Here is a 13,662-nt window from a genome sequence, read left to right as displayed (position 1 = left end):
TATATGTACAAAATAGTCCCTTTTTAAGTCTTTAGCATTTTTATTCTTTTCAAGTTTGAAATATTTATTAAACTATGATAATTATTAGATTTTAATAGAAACTAGAAAATATTTGATGCAAAGAAAATATTTTATGAGAAATCATATTTGAGTGATTGATATATGTAGTCTTTTTGGTAAGTATATTGTAAATTTTTTGCGATACGTCTTTTGTGGTTAATTATGTTCGTGATTTTTGTTTGATCCAAAAGAAAAAGTTAATCGATATATTTGATAAATTTACCCACAATAAGTTTGAGAGAAGCTCTACAAATATGTAATGGAATAAAATGAAATTACACTACAATACACCAAGAATAAATCAACCTATATGAGTGATCTAATCATCTATGCATATATAATATAGTGTAGTTAATAATTAATATAAAAAAATCATGCACAAAATATCTCATATTCATAGTTGTAATGTGGATCGTCTACCTAATTAGTAAAAATTGCTTCTACCAAACTTCACAAACAGTAACACAAGTCCTCATCATACTCAATAACTACAATATTTTCACAATTGCAACAATATCATGTCAATCCTACTAAAATGCTTCAAATTCATTGGTATTTTACTTAATACGGAAGGTCTTGAAACTAATTAATTCCAAAATACCATAAGATTACATGATGAACAGATATAGGTGAAGCAACTTTTGCCTATTCCATGAGGCCAAAACAAGAAGTTATCAACACCTATGAGAGCCCTTAGCTAAAACCAAAAGAAGTAAGGCAAATTCAGGCGGGCATTTGACATACTATCTAGTCTAGATAGATCCAGAAAAAGGTTTGTTCACTGTTAGTGTATAGTACACATTAGAGCCGCCTATCTCCCTGTTTGTGTGTTCCTTCGCTTCAGCTTTGATACACTTAAGAACACAGCATCCCATTCTTGCTTCCGGGTTCCAGGAACCACGCTGCCATTACATGAAGGTGTCCAAGTGTCTGCGGAAGTATCTGTTTGAACCCAGCACACGCTCTGGGGCGGATTCCCAGAATCAAAGTAGAAAGAAGTAACCTTCTTTGTTTTCGAGATACTCTTCTTCTGTTTTTTGATTGGGGGAGTCTCAGATGGCTGCAAAAGAAATTGTACCATCAAAACACGTAAGAAGGTGTACATTTCTTTGTAGCAAAGGGCAGACTGGTACAAACATAAAGGTAATAGGTTATTATTATTAATGTTTTGATTCACTCACTGTAGCATCAGTGCCACTGCCAGTAGTTCCAGTAATTGCCTTCTTGCGCTTGCCACCAGTTTCTAGGAAATAAAGCACCTCAGTCTTTGACCGGAATTTACTCCCGGTGACTGGTTCATAATAGTACTGCAGAATCCAGGATACAAACAATTAGACACCAAGCCGAATGATATACAACTCAGTTTGTATGTCAATGACTTCAATTACAATAAGAATGCAAATAGAAAGTGCATGACATATTGATTTGGTAATATTTTCAACTAAACCAACTCAATAATGCTCAACCACCTGCAACTGGAAGGAAAAAAGGAAAAAACAACAACCCACACATAAAGAAAGTGAAACAACAAACATGAAGGGACAAAACACAGAAAAGAGTGGAAGTGAAAGAGGGAGAGAGCAGATGAGGTTCTATCCACCATCTACCTAAAGAGGCGAGGCAATGAAGAGTATATGTACAACAAAGCAACATCATATAGCATCAAAAGAAGGATGCTTTTTCTTTTGGGAATAACAGTAGTACACTTGGCAGTTGGCCGCATGTCAAAGGTTCAACTTGCCTCCTATCACTACTATAGATATTGGATAACTTTGGGCATTAAGGAGAGATGGATGATCATCACCTTTATTGCCTCGTACACTTCCAGAAATTTTCTGCAATTGCCTTCAATAAACACATTTTTTTAATAATGATGCCTTCAATAAGCACTTACCATCATTTGCTCTTGCTTCTAGAGCACATCAGCTCATCAAACTGAACTTTTCGTTACTCTACCTCAATTTCCTTCTGATTACTTCAACAGAACAGGGCCAAAATTGTCCAGCTATTCAACAAGCACTTTTGCCATCCATTAGTATAATGGCAGTTTTAAGACCCTCGCTGTGACGAAAGTGGGGCATTCATTCCCTTGACTAACCCACCATTAGTCCCTACTAAACCTGGTTCAACCCTACTGTTTCAGGGTTCAAACACAATTAACCCCAAACTGAATCCCCGTTGATTTTTCCCGATTCATCCCTTTTTATCCCCCCCCCCACCCTTCCTTTTGACCCATAAACAAAACAAAATCAAGTCCAGAAAGTTCCCACACTTTCAGAAACAGAGTAGAATAAATTCTCACTTCAATTGAGTAAAACACAGCATATAACTAGAGGTCAAGGTGATTTGCTAATCTTATCCCTCAGTTTCACCTGCTCTTCCTGCAAATAAATTCTAATTCTTACACACAAGGTTTCAAGATCATCTAAACTTCAACCTTTCACACGCAAGATTTAAAACCCCAGATCCCGGAAGTGCATAAATTAGCCAAGATTCACAGAGAAAGGATTTGAATTTCAAAATTGAAGAGACCGAAATGGAGTTCCACTACTACATTAAGAGTAAAATTTCAAAATCCAATTCCAGAATCGTTTAATTAGCCTAGGTACCAGAACAATATTTTGAATTCCGAATTGAAGAAAACGCAGATGAAGTTATGCTACTGCAATACAACCCCTTAAATGATTGAACTCCTCAACTAATTAAAAAAAACAAGATATCTCGATGCTTTTTGATTGTGAACTATGAATCAAGAGAACAGGAAACAGAGAAATTGTTGAATTAGGAAAGCTGAGCTAAATTAGAAAGTGAAATTGATAGAAATAGGAAAATGGAATGGGGCTGGTAAAAAAATCTCTGCGGGGTGGGGTGGGGGTGGGGGGGGGGGGGTAATATCATTTCGTTTATGGGGAAAAAAGAGGAATGTGTCAGGTAAAACTAAAGGGGATTGATTTAATTTGGGGGTTTAATTGGGTTTGAACCTGAACTGGAAGAGTTGGACCTGGTTTAGTAGAGACTAATGGCCACTTAGTCCATTAAGGGAATAAATGACCTGCTTTTGTGGCAGCAAGGGCTTACGGAGGGCAAAAGTGCTCCTTATTGAATAGTAGAGGGATAATTTTGGCTCTTTTCCATTACTTCAATAGGTTGAGCAAAGAAGTTTCATGTTTTACCTAAAGGCACAAGTACCACATTGGAGCTCTATAGGAAAGATTTTCTTACAACTGAAAAAGCTTAAAGAAATGAGAAGTTTGTTTAAAGAATAACAGTATTAACAAACTACTATGATCATAATTTGTATTAATAGTTGTAGTTATGATTAGGAAGACAAATATTTGCTTGTATAGATGCCTTATGATTCACTAGCCAAAAAGCAAAGGAGGATCATACTAGATAGACTATAATAAAGGACTTCAATTGGTCTATTGATTGGAGTCGGAAAACAGGAAATGACAAAGAAACTACTACGGATATCAAAACGTATACATTGCTGTAGAATACCACAAACTTGTTGTTTGTTGTTTCCTACAGTTAGTAGTTTATAAACTTGTGGGGGAGAGGCTAACAAATAATTTTATATAAACGGTCAGAAAATGTCTAATCTTCTTGACCTCCTTGCTGTAAAAATAACACCCGAGCATGAAGAAGACAATGGTATGGTACTATGATTGAAGGTTTTTAGGAGAGAGTGCTTCTATTCTTTCTTTTTGGCGACATTTTTTTTAAAAGTGCTTTTCAGCCGATGCCAATAAAAAAAAAACGCTTCTGCAACGCCTTTAAAAGTAACTGTTCTCACAGAAAAAGCTATAAATGTTAAATCATACAGCAATTTAAGGTATATTGCCATACGACAAAAATTCGAACAGTCTAACAATATTTTCACTTGAAAAGACACTTATATCTTTGCCACATTCCGGAATCCAGCCACCATTTTAAAATTTATCCTTCTTATATATCTATCATCTACATTCTTATATTTGTTTTGTTAGCCTCCATATGGAGTCAAACTAAATTGGCCAAGGGAGTATTAATTTAATACAAACCATTCAATCTCTCTACACTACCACATTCCCAATGGCATATCAGCAACCTCAAGTTCACACTTCACTTCATAAAATCATGTAACTATTGCGAAAATTAGAAAGGCAAGAAAATTACTCAGCTCAACACATATGCACACAACCAACTGTTTCTACTTGCCCTTTCCACTTGAAAAACAATCATTCTTTTCAAAGAAAATAAATAAATAGTCTCCTGATCTAAATTATATATGAAATCTATAATTTCATCATAAGGTCCTCCAAACCAAAATCCTACTAACAGAACATGTTACACTAGTCCAGAAGAAACTTTTACTTTCCTCATGTAAATCATTTGTTTTGAGCTAGAAAAGAAAGAAAGATGATCAATCCACATAAAGGAGTTCAAAAGGAAGCAAAAGAGTCACTCTGATACTTGCTCCCAGCTCCCCTCATCTCCTCTAATGGAAAAATCATTCTCATCACCAGAGCTATATTCATTTCATCAAAGTTAAAACATTCTTGAAAGTTTGAAAGGAATACTATTTCCAGCTTCAACAGAAAACTAGCAATCTCACTAAAGCAAAGTTCTACAGATAAGAGTCAAATAGAAGAAACTAATAACTTCAATAGACAACAAACTAGAAGAATAACAGCATATCATTTGTTCATAATCAAAACACAACAGTCTCTGTTTCTATTGAACACGACAAACAAAATAAAAGTCTTTCATGCTCTAGTTTCTGAAATAACTTCAAATTCAAACTCCAATACCAAAAGTAAGAACCAGAGAGGGAAAAAATAACCACATTTTCAGATACATTTGATATAAAGCACAACAACCAACAATAACAAACATACCCAGTGTAATTCCGTATGTTGTGTTTTGTTTGAAAAGGTTAAAATGTACACAGTCGTTACTCCGCTAATTCCAAAAGACCCTTGGCAGTAACACATTTACAAAAATACAAACATAAAACACAGAAGTAAAGCAGACATAGCATATAATAGAGATATCAATACATAGCATTTAGAAACCATGACGAATAAAGTATAAACCTAGATTTCTTTTGTTAAATAGATGATAAGAGAGGCAAAATGGTCCAAATGTAGCACAAATTAATCCAACACTATATGTATATGTAGTTTAAGAGACGAAACTTACTCTATCAACAGTTCCAGCAGTAGCGCCAGAGGTACGAACTTTCGCTTCGAACCTCCAACTCTCCGGCAACCAGGTCGGTCTCTCTACACTCACCTCTGCCGATCTACTCCCATAACGCAGAGGCGTCACCGTCTGCGCCACCGTATCCACCGACTGAATCTCCTGAGTCCCCTCCGCCGGCGCCGGAGTTAGATCGGGCACATTACCTGCATTTGGCCTTACGCCTTTGTTCGGTGTAGTGTTAACATTCGACTCAGCGTCGATGTAGGTTCCGGACTGTAACAGTGGATCCCGCGGTAGAGAGTCATCACGGAAGTCGTCGCCGGTAACGGTTGCCGGCGGGATGGACGATACGGAGGCGGCCTCAGTCATCGGAAGCGTTGAGAGAGTCACTAGATAGAAAGAAAACAAAATCAATTCGAATAAAGTAAAATAACTGACAGTATATTTTGTGCTTGTACTTTTAGGTTAATCCTCTTGCTATCATAAACTATAGATAACATTCCTTTTTAACTCTTTACTCTAGAAACATAAGTATATTTTATTTATTCTGACAGAGTGTTTATATTAAATCAATATATATATTAAATCAATATATATATGTCATGTGTTTAAATTTATGATATAATTAATTTATATGTTATTTCATTAAACTTGTTTTTTTAAGGGTACACGACTACCCACCCGAAGTAAATAAGTGACGTGGCATCGTATTGATTAATTTTTTATAATTTTAAATTTTTATATAAATAATTATGTAATTATAAATTATTTTTATTGAAGATAAAAACAAAAATTAAATACATATGAGTCATTCTCATATGCAACATAATATGAAAACTTGATTTTTTTTACTGAATAAGCGAAATTTTTTTTCTTTATCTTTTATTAGTTGATGACGCCAATTGTCATCTAAAAACAATGTATATTAAAGATAGAAAATGCTTCAAAAGAAAATGAGTATTATAGTACTTACAACACAACAAAGAGGTTTTAGCATTCGACTATTGATTCTCGATGCTTCTTTTAAGTGCGCTAGAACATTTATTTTTTCATATTCAATTGACTAAAAAAAATTAATTGATTTGTTTTTTTCAATTTAATACCTAATAATGTGATTGATTTCGTCTTTGATCGATTTGAGACTTGACTAATGATCACCTTACATGAGATCTACGTCAACTCGAGTCTCAACCTCAACCTATCTTAACCCAGGATCTAACGCTCTGCCTATGCCCTGTTGGGTATGTAGCAAGAATTGATGGGAAATAGAGGGAACGAGAGGAATTTGAAAAGTTTAAAACTTGAAAGGCTGGGAACTTGAAAAGTCCTCTAATGCTTTAATAAAAAAGGCAATAGTCCCTCATCGGTAATGGAAATGAAAATAGGAGAGTTTAAATAAATAAACACTCCTATTAATTATTAAAAGGGTTGGAAAGAGGGACCCCCCTCGCGCCGTCGTCGTCGCTCGCTTCGGCTTCAGCTTTGGCAAATGATCGAGAGATAATTTTTTGGACAAATTTATTTTAATTATTCATTTAATTAATTAAATAACCGAATGTTTTCAACTTTTTAGTTAACCCGACTCGACTCGGATCCGCGCGCAACTTTCAGGAACAGTCAATACCATTTGAAAGTTTACCTATAAATACCATTCAGTCTTCAGAATATTTACTAACGAATTTTCTGATCTTCCTTCTTCTTAAAAACACATATATTTCTTCGTGTACTTTCCTGCTGTGGATTGATTCGCTGACAGTAGAGTTTTTGGTATCTATACTCTACTGATTAAGATCATTTTACCCTGGGAGGTTATATTCTAAATCAAACCTCGGATACTAGAGGAGAATAATTTCCTTAAGGGGACACTGTGAATTCAGTTGACTTGATTTTCTTCCTGAATTTTTCAAAAGAGTATTCCAGATTCTGGTAAGTTTTACAGATTAAATTATTTTTTACAAATAAATTTCTGTTCATCTTATTTACTGGTTCTAAAAATCTCAGTTACTTCGTGTTTCTGAATGATTTATTACAACCAGTAATTTCTGTTTTTCTTAACACAGATTGGCAACATGCCCAACCTTAAATTGACATAAGATCAAATCCCCAACCTTAAATTGACATAAGATCAAATCCCCAACCTTATTGAGACTTGATTAAGTTATATGTCGATGTTGAGATTGAAATTTGGAGTGAGCATCAAGACTTCGAGTCTCGAGATCAAATTTTGAGTAATAATCAAGTTAGGGTTGAATCTGAGGATTATAATCTCGATTTAGATCATGTGATTGCCGGGATTATAATTATTTTGAATTTTAAGGTTGAGATCTTTCTCTATTATGACTATATCTTGAATTTTAAGGTTGATATTTTTGTAATCAATTTTGATTTTATATCTCAGATCAATATCAAGGCTATTTATCTTCTTTTTTTTTAATATCAATAAGTTATTCAAGCTTTTTTCCTTAAATCATGCAAAATAAAAAGCAAACAAAATTTTACATCACTTATCACTTTTATCTTTCTCCATATTAAACAAATTTCACTCTTGTTAAATGTAATTATAGAAAAATAATTTAAACGCAATATATCTCATATTTACATAAAATTCAAATGAATTTGATTATAGAAAAATAATTTAAACGTAATATATCTCATATTTGCATAGAATTCAAAAGAATAATCAAATTCAGAAATGTTATGTAAATTGTGTATCATGATACAAACATTATTAGTAGGTGTGAGCATAAATATTAAATATTAGAAAATTAAAAGATCGAATTGAATCTAACTAATTGGATTTTTTGATATTTTGATTTAATATCGACGTTATTTTTCAAAAGTTCAACTCTTCGGTTTGGTACATTATGTAAAGGGACCCATCTTCTTTATTTCATGTTTTTTTTTCCACAAATAGTTAGAGCCACAATGTTCTTGACAAAGATAAATATAGTCTTTTAATTAGCACAATAAGTGTCCATACATTATCCTTTAGCATATTTTAAAAATTTTAAGCATCTATATTTTAATTTCGTTCTCATTTTATTTTTCATTCGCCTCGAAAAATTAATTTGAAAACACCTAACTAAAGTTAAAAAAACTGAATTAAACTAAATTAGTCGTATACTCTCCCGTTTCACAAAGAATGATCTAGTTTGACTTGGCACGGAGTTTAAGAGTATAAAGAAGACTTCTGAATCTTGTGGCTATAAATTAAAGTTAGATCAAATGTACAAAATTGCCCTTTAATTTTGTGGCCTTATACATGTCACGTGAAAAGTTATTATCAAAAAAATAAAAGATGTCATTTTTTAAAAATATACTTAAAAAAAGAAAAAGATATTCTTTTTTAAACGAAGAATGTACTATATACCGTACATACTTTTCTAAAATCAAAAAACAAAAAAAATCAAATAAAAATTTAATAAAATCGAAAAACATCCACCCTTAACATGTGACTCAAGAGGCTCCCCTTCTAAAAGGTTCTAGAAATCTCTTAACCCAATTATAGGAGATTAGTACAGAAAAACACTATCTGCAAATTGAGAAGCAGAAAATCCGATGGCTTTGGTCCCAAACCCAGTAGTGAACGAAGGGCCGTTGTTCGCGGAAGTAGAAATGGGTGGTGATTCCTCTTCCTCCACTGTCCGTGCTACCGTAGTTCAAGCTTCTACCGTCTTCTATGATACCCCTGCCACTCTTGGTTAGTCACTTCAAATCTTATTTAATCGATATTTGCTATGATTTGGTGTTGATATTTGTTACTACTTGTTTGGATGATTGTTAGTTATGTTATTTTGATCAGGATTTAAAGTTTTTCGCCATTGAATTTATTGTATTGTTCAAATTTAGTATTTGTTGAGATATTCGTGTTCATAAGCTACTTAATCATTGTAACTTTAAGTTAATGGTTGCACTAGTCGCAACAAAGGTCATAGAAGACTTTGATGAGAAGTGTGAACTGAGGGTATTATTATTTACAGAAAATGAATGGAGCAAGGAGTTTGAAAAGTTTATGACAACGACGACACCGACATACCTAATGTAGTCCACAAAATGGGATATGGGGAGGGTATAATGTACGCAGACGTTACCTCTACCTCAGAGGTAGAGAGGTTGCTTCCATTAGACCTTCCGTTCAAGAAAAACAGTCCAAAGCAGCCACAAAAAGGAAGTAACGTAAGTACAAGGAACAACAAACAATAATAGATAATAAAAGAACGGAAGTTGCGATAAAGCAAAACAATAATCGAGGTACAAGAAGAACAATATATTGTAACAAAAATTGATGAACAAGTAACTATGTCAGCAATATGAGTCTATGACTACTAATATGAACGGACAACAAGACAACACACTGCTACATACTAACCTTCTACCCTAATTTGTGTCTTCCACACCCTCCTATCTAAGGTCATGTCTTCAGTCGGAGGGAGATTTCTATGGTGTCCTTAATTAAAGAAAGGAACTTCTGACTTGGGACCTCATTTCATCTTACTTTTAAAGCCGTTCTATTGATGGTGCTTTACGTTGATTTATTGTCCTTCAAAAATTCAGTTCTTTTCAAAGGCATATTATTTAAGCTTTAGCATGTGGTTCACTTCATTTAGAATAAGTACATTTTAGTCCTCTAACTAGTGATGAGCTGAGTTTGTGAGCTCATCTGTTATATTGCAAGGTTTTACATGTTTCGTAGTAGTTGCTATCAGCTGAAGCAAGAAAGTATGAAAGTTCAGCATTTGACTGTTGCTGGGAGTGTGCACTGCCCTCAACCAATCTTGTCTTTGTCAAATAATCAAATTAAATCCTTTTTACTTACCTCCTTTACTCCAAACAATATCTGTCTTTTTAATCAAGAGGTCTTCTGGTTTGTTAAATTCTTGAATTGAGATAGTTACTGCTTGACATTTTCCAGATAAGGCTGAGAGGCTTCTTGCTGAAGCGGCTTCCTATGGTGCTCAGTTGGTGGTGTTTCCTGAAGCATTTATTGGTGGTTATCCACGTGGATCAACTTTTGGTGTGTCAATTGGGAATCGGACAGATAAGGGGAAGGAGGAGTTTCGCAAATATCATGCTTCTGCCATTGATGTGCCAGGTCTGGAACTCTTTGATTTCTTTACCAATTAACTATCTACCATGAAATCTTTTGACCGGATGTGATTTCAATTGTTCAAAACTCAAAGGATATGTATAATATATTACTTTTACAAAAAGCAATAAGAAGATGATGAAGACTTTGTGGCACATTCCTACGATTAAGCTATATATATATTTTAAAATTTTAACAGTATAAGACAGTTCCATTTTCTTGTTAATTGAGGTTAGAGGAAAACTGAAGGTATTCAATAGTAATTCAACATAAGTAGAAGGATTTTTGACTGAAAATTCAGAACATAGAGTTCAAAAATTGTTGATTTGGGATAGAAAGAGTCAACCAACATGCTGTAAAATCTGATATGTCTTTCTGGACTTCGTAGCTAAGGTAGCTCATGCTAAATTTACAAGGTCCTTTGAATTTCAGTAAACATATGTATGCTGTTTGTATGTGCTTTGCTCTAACCTTTCTTCCCACCTTTTTATTTCATCCCTTCAGAAACTTCCCATCTTTTCCGCTTCTTTCTTTCTCTTACAATTATTTGTTGCAGGCCCTGAGGTTGATCTCCTGGCAGCAATGGCTGGAAAATACAAGGTGTACTTGGTGATGGGTGTAATTGAGAGAGATGGATACACGCTATATTGCACAGTGCTTTTCTTCGACTCTCAGGGTCACTACCTTGGGAAGCATCGGAAGATAATGCCAACAGCGTTAGAGCGGATAATCTGGGGTTTTGGGGATGGATCAACAATTCCAGTTTATGACACTCCTGTTGGAAAAATAGGTGCTGCAATATGTTGGGAGAACAGAATGCCACTTCTAAGGACCGCAATGTATGCTAAAGGTCAGAGATGTGCTTCTTGATCTCTTAGGTTCATCTATTCCAACCGTTGAGTATCATAGGTTTTAGGGTACACTTTGATATTGCGCATTAGTTGTCTCTAAGTTCCTGGCGTTTTTTGGTAATAAAATTCATCTATGCTTGTGGCTGCTTTATTCCATTATATTGTAAAGACATATTTATCAAGTATCAAATAAATATGTCAGTACATAAAAAAAGGATCATTTGTGCTATTAAAGTAATGAACCCCTAGAGCATTAAAGTATATCAGATGCTTTTCTGGCTTGGTGCAGCTTTTGATAATAGAACAATGACATCAAATTTCATCCATAATTCATTGTGTTTGTTCATGCTGCAGTTGTTTCTGATTATAATGTCTTCAAACTACTGAATTACTTGATACATTGTGGGGAATTTTGCAAGACTTCTTGTAGGGTGGCATACCTGTTGTCTTCTAATATCTAAATACTTATATTGTGCTTTAGTTCATGAAGCTGAATTTCATTGTCACTGTTGATAGAAAGATACATTATTACTTTTGTGGATGCGCCTTTTGGAATGACCATTGTCACTGATGGCCTGTTTTGAGTTCCCTTAGTTTGGTTATATGGCAAATATAGTACATTACAAGATGTGTGCTAAGCGTATTTAAGTGGGGAAGGATAGTAAGGAAGACCTATCATCCCTGAGTTGGAAACTGAAACAACATGTTCTCTTGGTCATAAAAAAGGGGGCTTGTTTTGATTTGACAAGATTAATTAGAGAGAGAGTGATATTGATAGTGTAAATAAGAGAATCGAGCCACTATCTTGGTAGTTTTAGGAAAAAGAAAGGGGAAAAGTTGTATCTTGAATAACTTTACAGGGTGGTATGTGATTTCTTGTTTTTTTTCATTTTCTGTATAACATTTGTTTGAGAAATGGATATTACTTGAGGCGTCACGGAGAGCAAATGGATGCGCACATTTGCAATATGATCCTAAATAAGTTTCCACAGAACTTCTAAGCTCTTTCCTGTCGCAGGCATTGAGATATATTGTGCACCTACAGCTGATGCTAGGGAAGTGTGGCAGGCATCAATGACCCACATTGCATTGGAGGGGGGTTGTTTTGTTTTATCGGCCAATCAATTCTGTAGAAGGAAAGATTATCCACCTCCACCAGAATATGTTTTTTCTGGCACAGAAGAAGACCTTACACCAGATTCCGTTGTTTGTGCTGGTGGTAGTGTAATTATTTCACCATCAGGGGCAGTGCTAGCAGGACCAAATTATGACGGGGAGGCACTCATCTCAGCTGATCTAGGTACGTTAGTGAGCTGTCTAAAATTTGCATTCTCAAATAGACATTAAATAGGTAATGTGTGGAATTGTCATTAATCAATTGTTGAAATGTCCCTCAGCTTCTTTGTCAAAGTAGGAAGTAAGCAAGTCTTCTCATCCCCAAAAAGGTGAAAGAGAAAATTGCAAAAAGATTGGTGTTTGTTTTACTTGTCATCAATACTATTCCCGGTTACTTCTCCACATAACATGTATGCTTCTCACAAATTTCTCTACGGAATAAAATGTTTCTTCATGTTACATGTATATTTAGATATACGTGTCTATGCCCAAGATGCATATTTGTTGTGCATTGTTCTAATTAATCCTTTCGTTCCGACTATTTTGTGGTCTTTGAAGTTTGATCTATGTCAGACAGGTTGTGCAGTTCCTACATTTCATAGTAGTACTTTACTCATATTAGCGAAGTGCATTTAACCGCAGTTATACTCCGATTTCTAAATTCTGTATATGGTCAATGAAAACATAACTTAAAGAGTCTCTTCACACTATCACATCGCTGGTTCATTTGCCATGACATACTCATATAGTCATATTGAATGTATGTGGCATGTGTGATGTGGACACTTTGTACAGATTCTTTGTAGCGCACTACGAATTAGTGAACTGCATCTACTTGTACAGGATACTCATACACAACAACATGATTCACTTGCATTATTACATATTCACTTCTCCTCCCATCTCCTATTCGTATGAAGCTCGTGTTCACTAGCTCACTTCATCAACTATCATTTTTTTAACAGATCTTGGAGAAATTGTTCGAGCCAAGTTTGATTTTGATGTTGTTGGACACTACGCAAGACCTGAAATTCTTAGCTTGATCGTGAAGGATCATCCGGTGAGCCCTGTTAGTTTCACTTCGACATCTAGTACTAGTAAAACAGAGAGTTCTTCCACATGACGAAAGCCTCCTTACCTCTACATTTGCTACGTTAGAGAGGACAAATCGCCATCTTTACAGCGAAGGCTGTATAGTAGCTCTTTATTTTATAAGCCATGTATGTATATCATCACTTGAGACATTACCAATTGGCTAACTCAGTTTCTTTTAACTGTATGAAAAAAATGTTTGATATTCAATTGTGGTCTATGTATCTATTGTTAGAATTAATTGGAAATTTCTTGATAGTTTGTTGTCAA

At 34.7% G+C, this 13,662-nt stretch overlaps 2 protein-coding genes across 2 annotated transcripts; one reads left to right on the top strand and one right to left on the bottom strand.

Annotated features, from left to right (window-relative positions):
* Positions 1–525: 525 nt before the first annotated feature.
* On the bottom strand, positions 526–5,641 carry MBD5 (methyl-CpG-binding domain-containing protein 5). The gene is given in 3 exon segments (NM_001329387.1): positions 526–1,120; positions 1,242–1,367; positions 5,245–5,641. Coding segments are annotated over 3 exon segments (747 nt in total). The 5' UTR covers positions 5,617–5,641; the 3' UTR covers positions 526–871.
* Positions 5,642–8,667: 3,026 nt separating this feature from the next.
* On the top strand, positions 8,668–13,662 carry LOC101266793 (bifunctional nitrilase/nitrile hydratase NIT4B). Its single transcript, XM_004251032.5, has 5 exons — positions 8,668–8,947; positions 10,160–10,339; positions 10,890–11,183; positions 12,203–12,484; positions 13,266–13,662. The coding sequence occupies exons 1-5, from the start codon at positions 8,806–8,808 to the stop codon at positions 13,421–13,423; spliced, it is 1,056 nt and encodes a 351-aa protein (XP_004251080.1). The 5' UTR covers positions 8,668–8,805; the 3' UTR covers positions 13,424–13,662.

This window comes from Solanum lycopersicum, chromosome 11, assembly GCF_036512215.1.
Source record: "Solanum lycopersicum chromosome 11, SLM_r2.1".
Classification (NCBI taxonomy): domain Eukaryota; kingdom Viridiplantae; phylum Streptophyta; class Magnoliopsida; order Solanales; family Solanaceae; genus Solanum; species Solanum lycopersicum.
Note: the sequence above shows the minus strand (reverse complement) of the source record. Positions and strands in the feature narration are given on the sequence as shown.

Coding starts and splice junctions, on each gene's coding strand:
- LOC101266793 (XM_004251032.5), top strand. CDS start 8,806: ATGGCTTTGGTCCCAAACCCAGTAGTGAACGAAGGGCCGTTGTTCGCG. Junction 11,184..12,202: donor GACCGCAATGTATGCTAAAG/GTCAGAGATGTG, acceptor TTCCTGTCGCAG/GCATTGAGATATATTGTGCA. Junction 12,485..13,265: donor ACTCATCTCAGCTGATCTAG/GTACGTTAGTGA, acceptor TTTTTTTAACAG/ATCTTGGAGAAATTGTTCGA.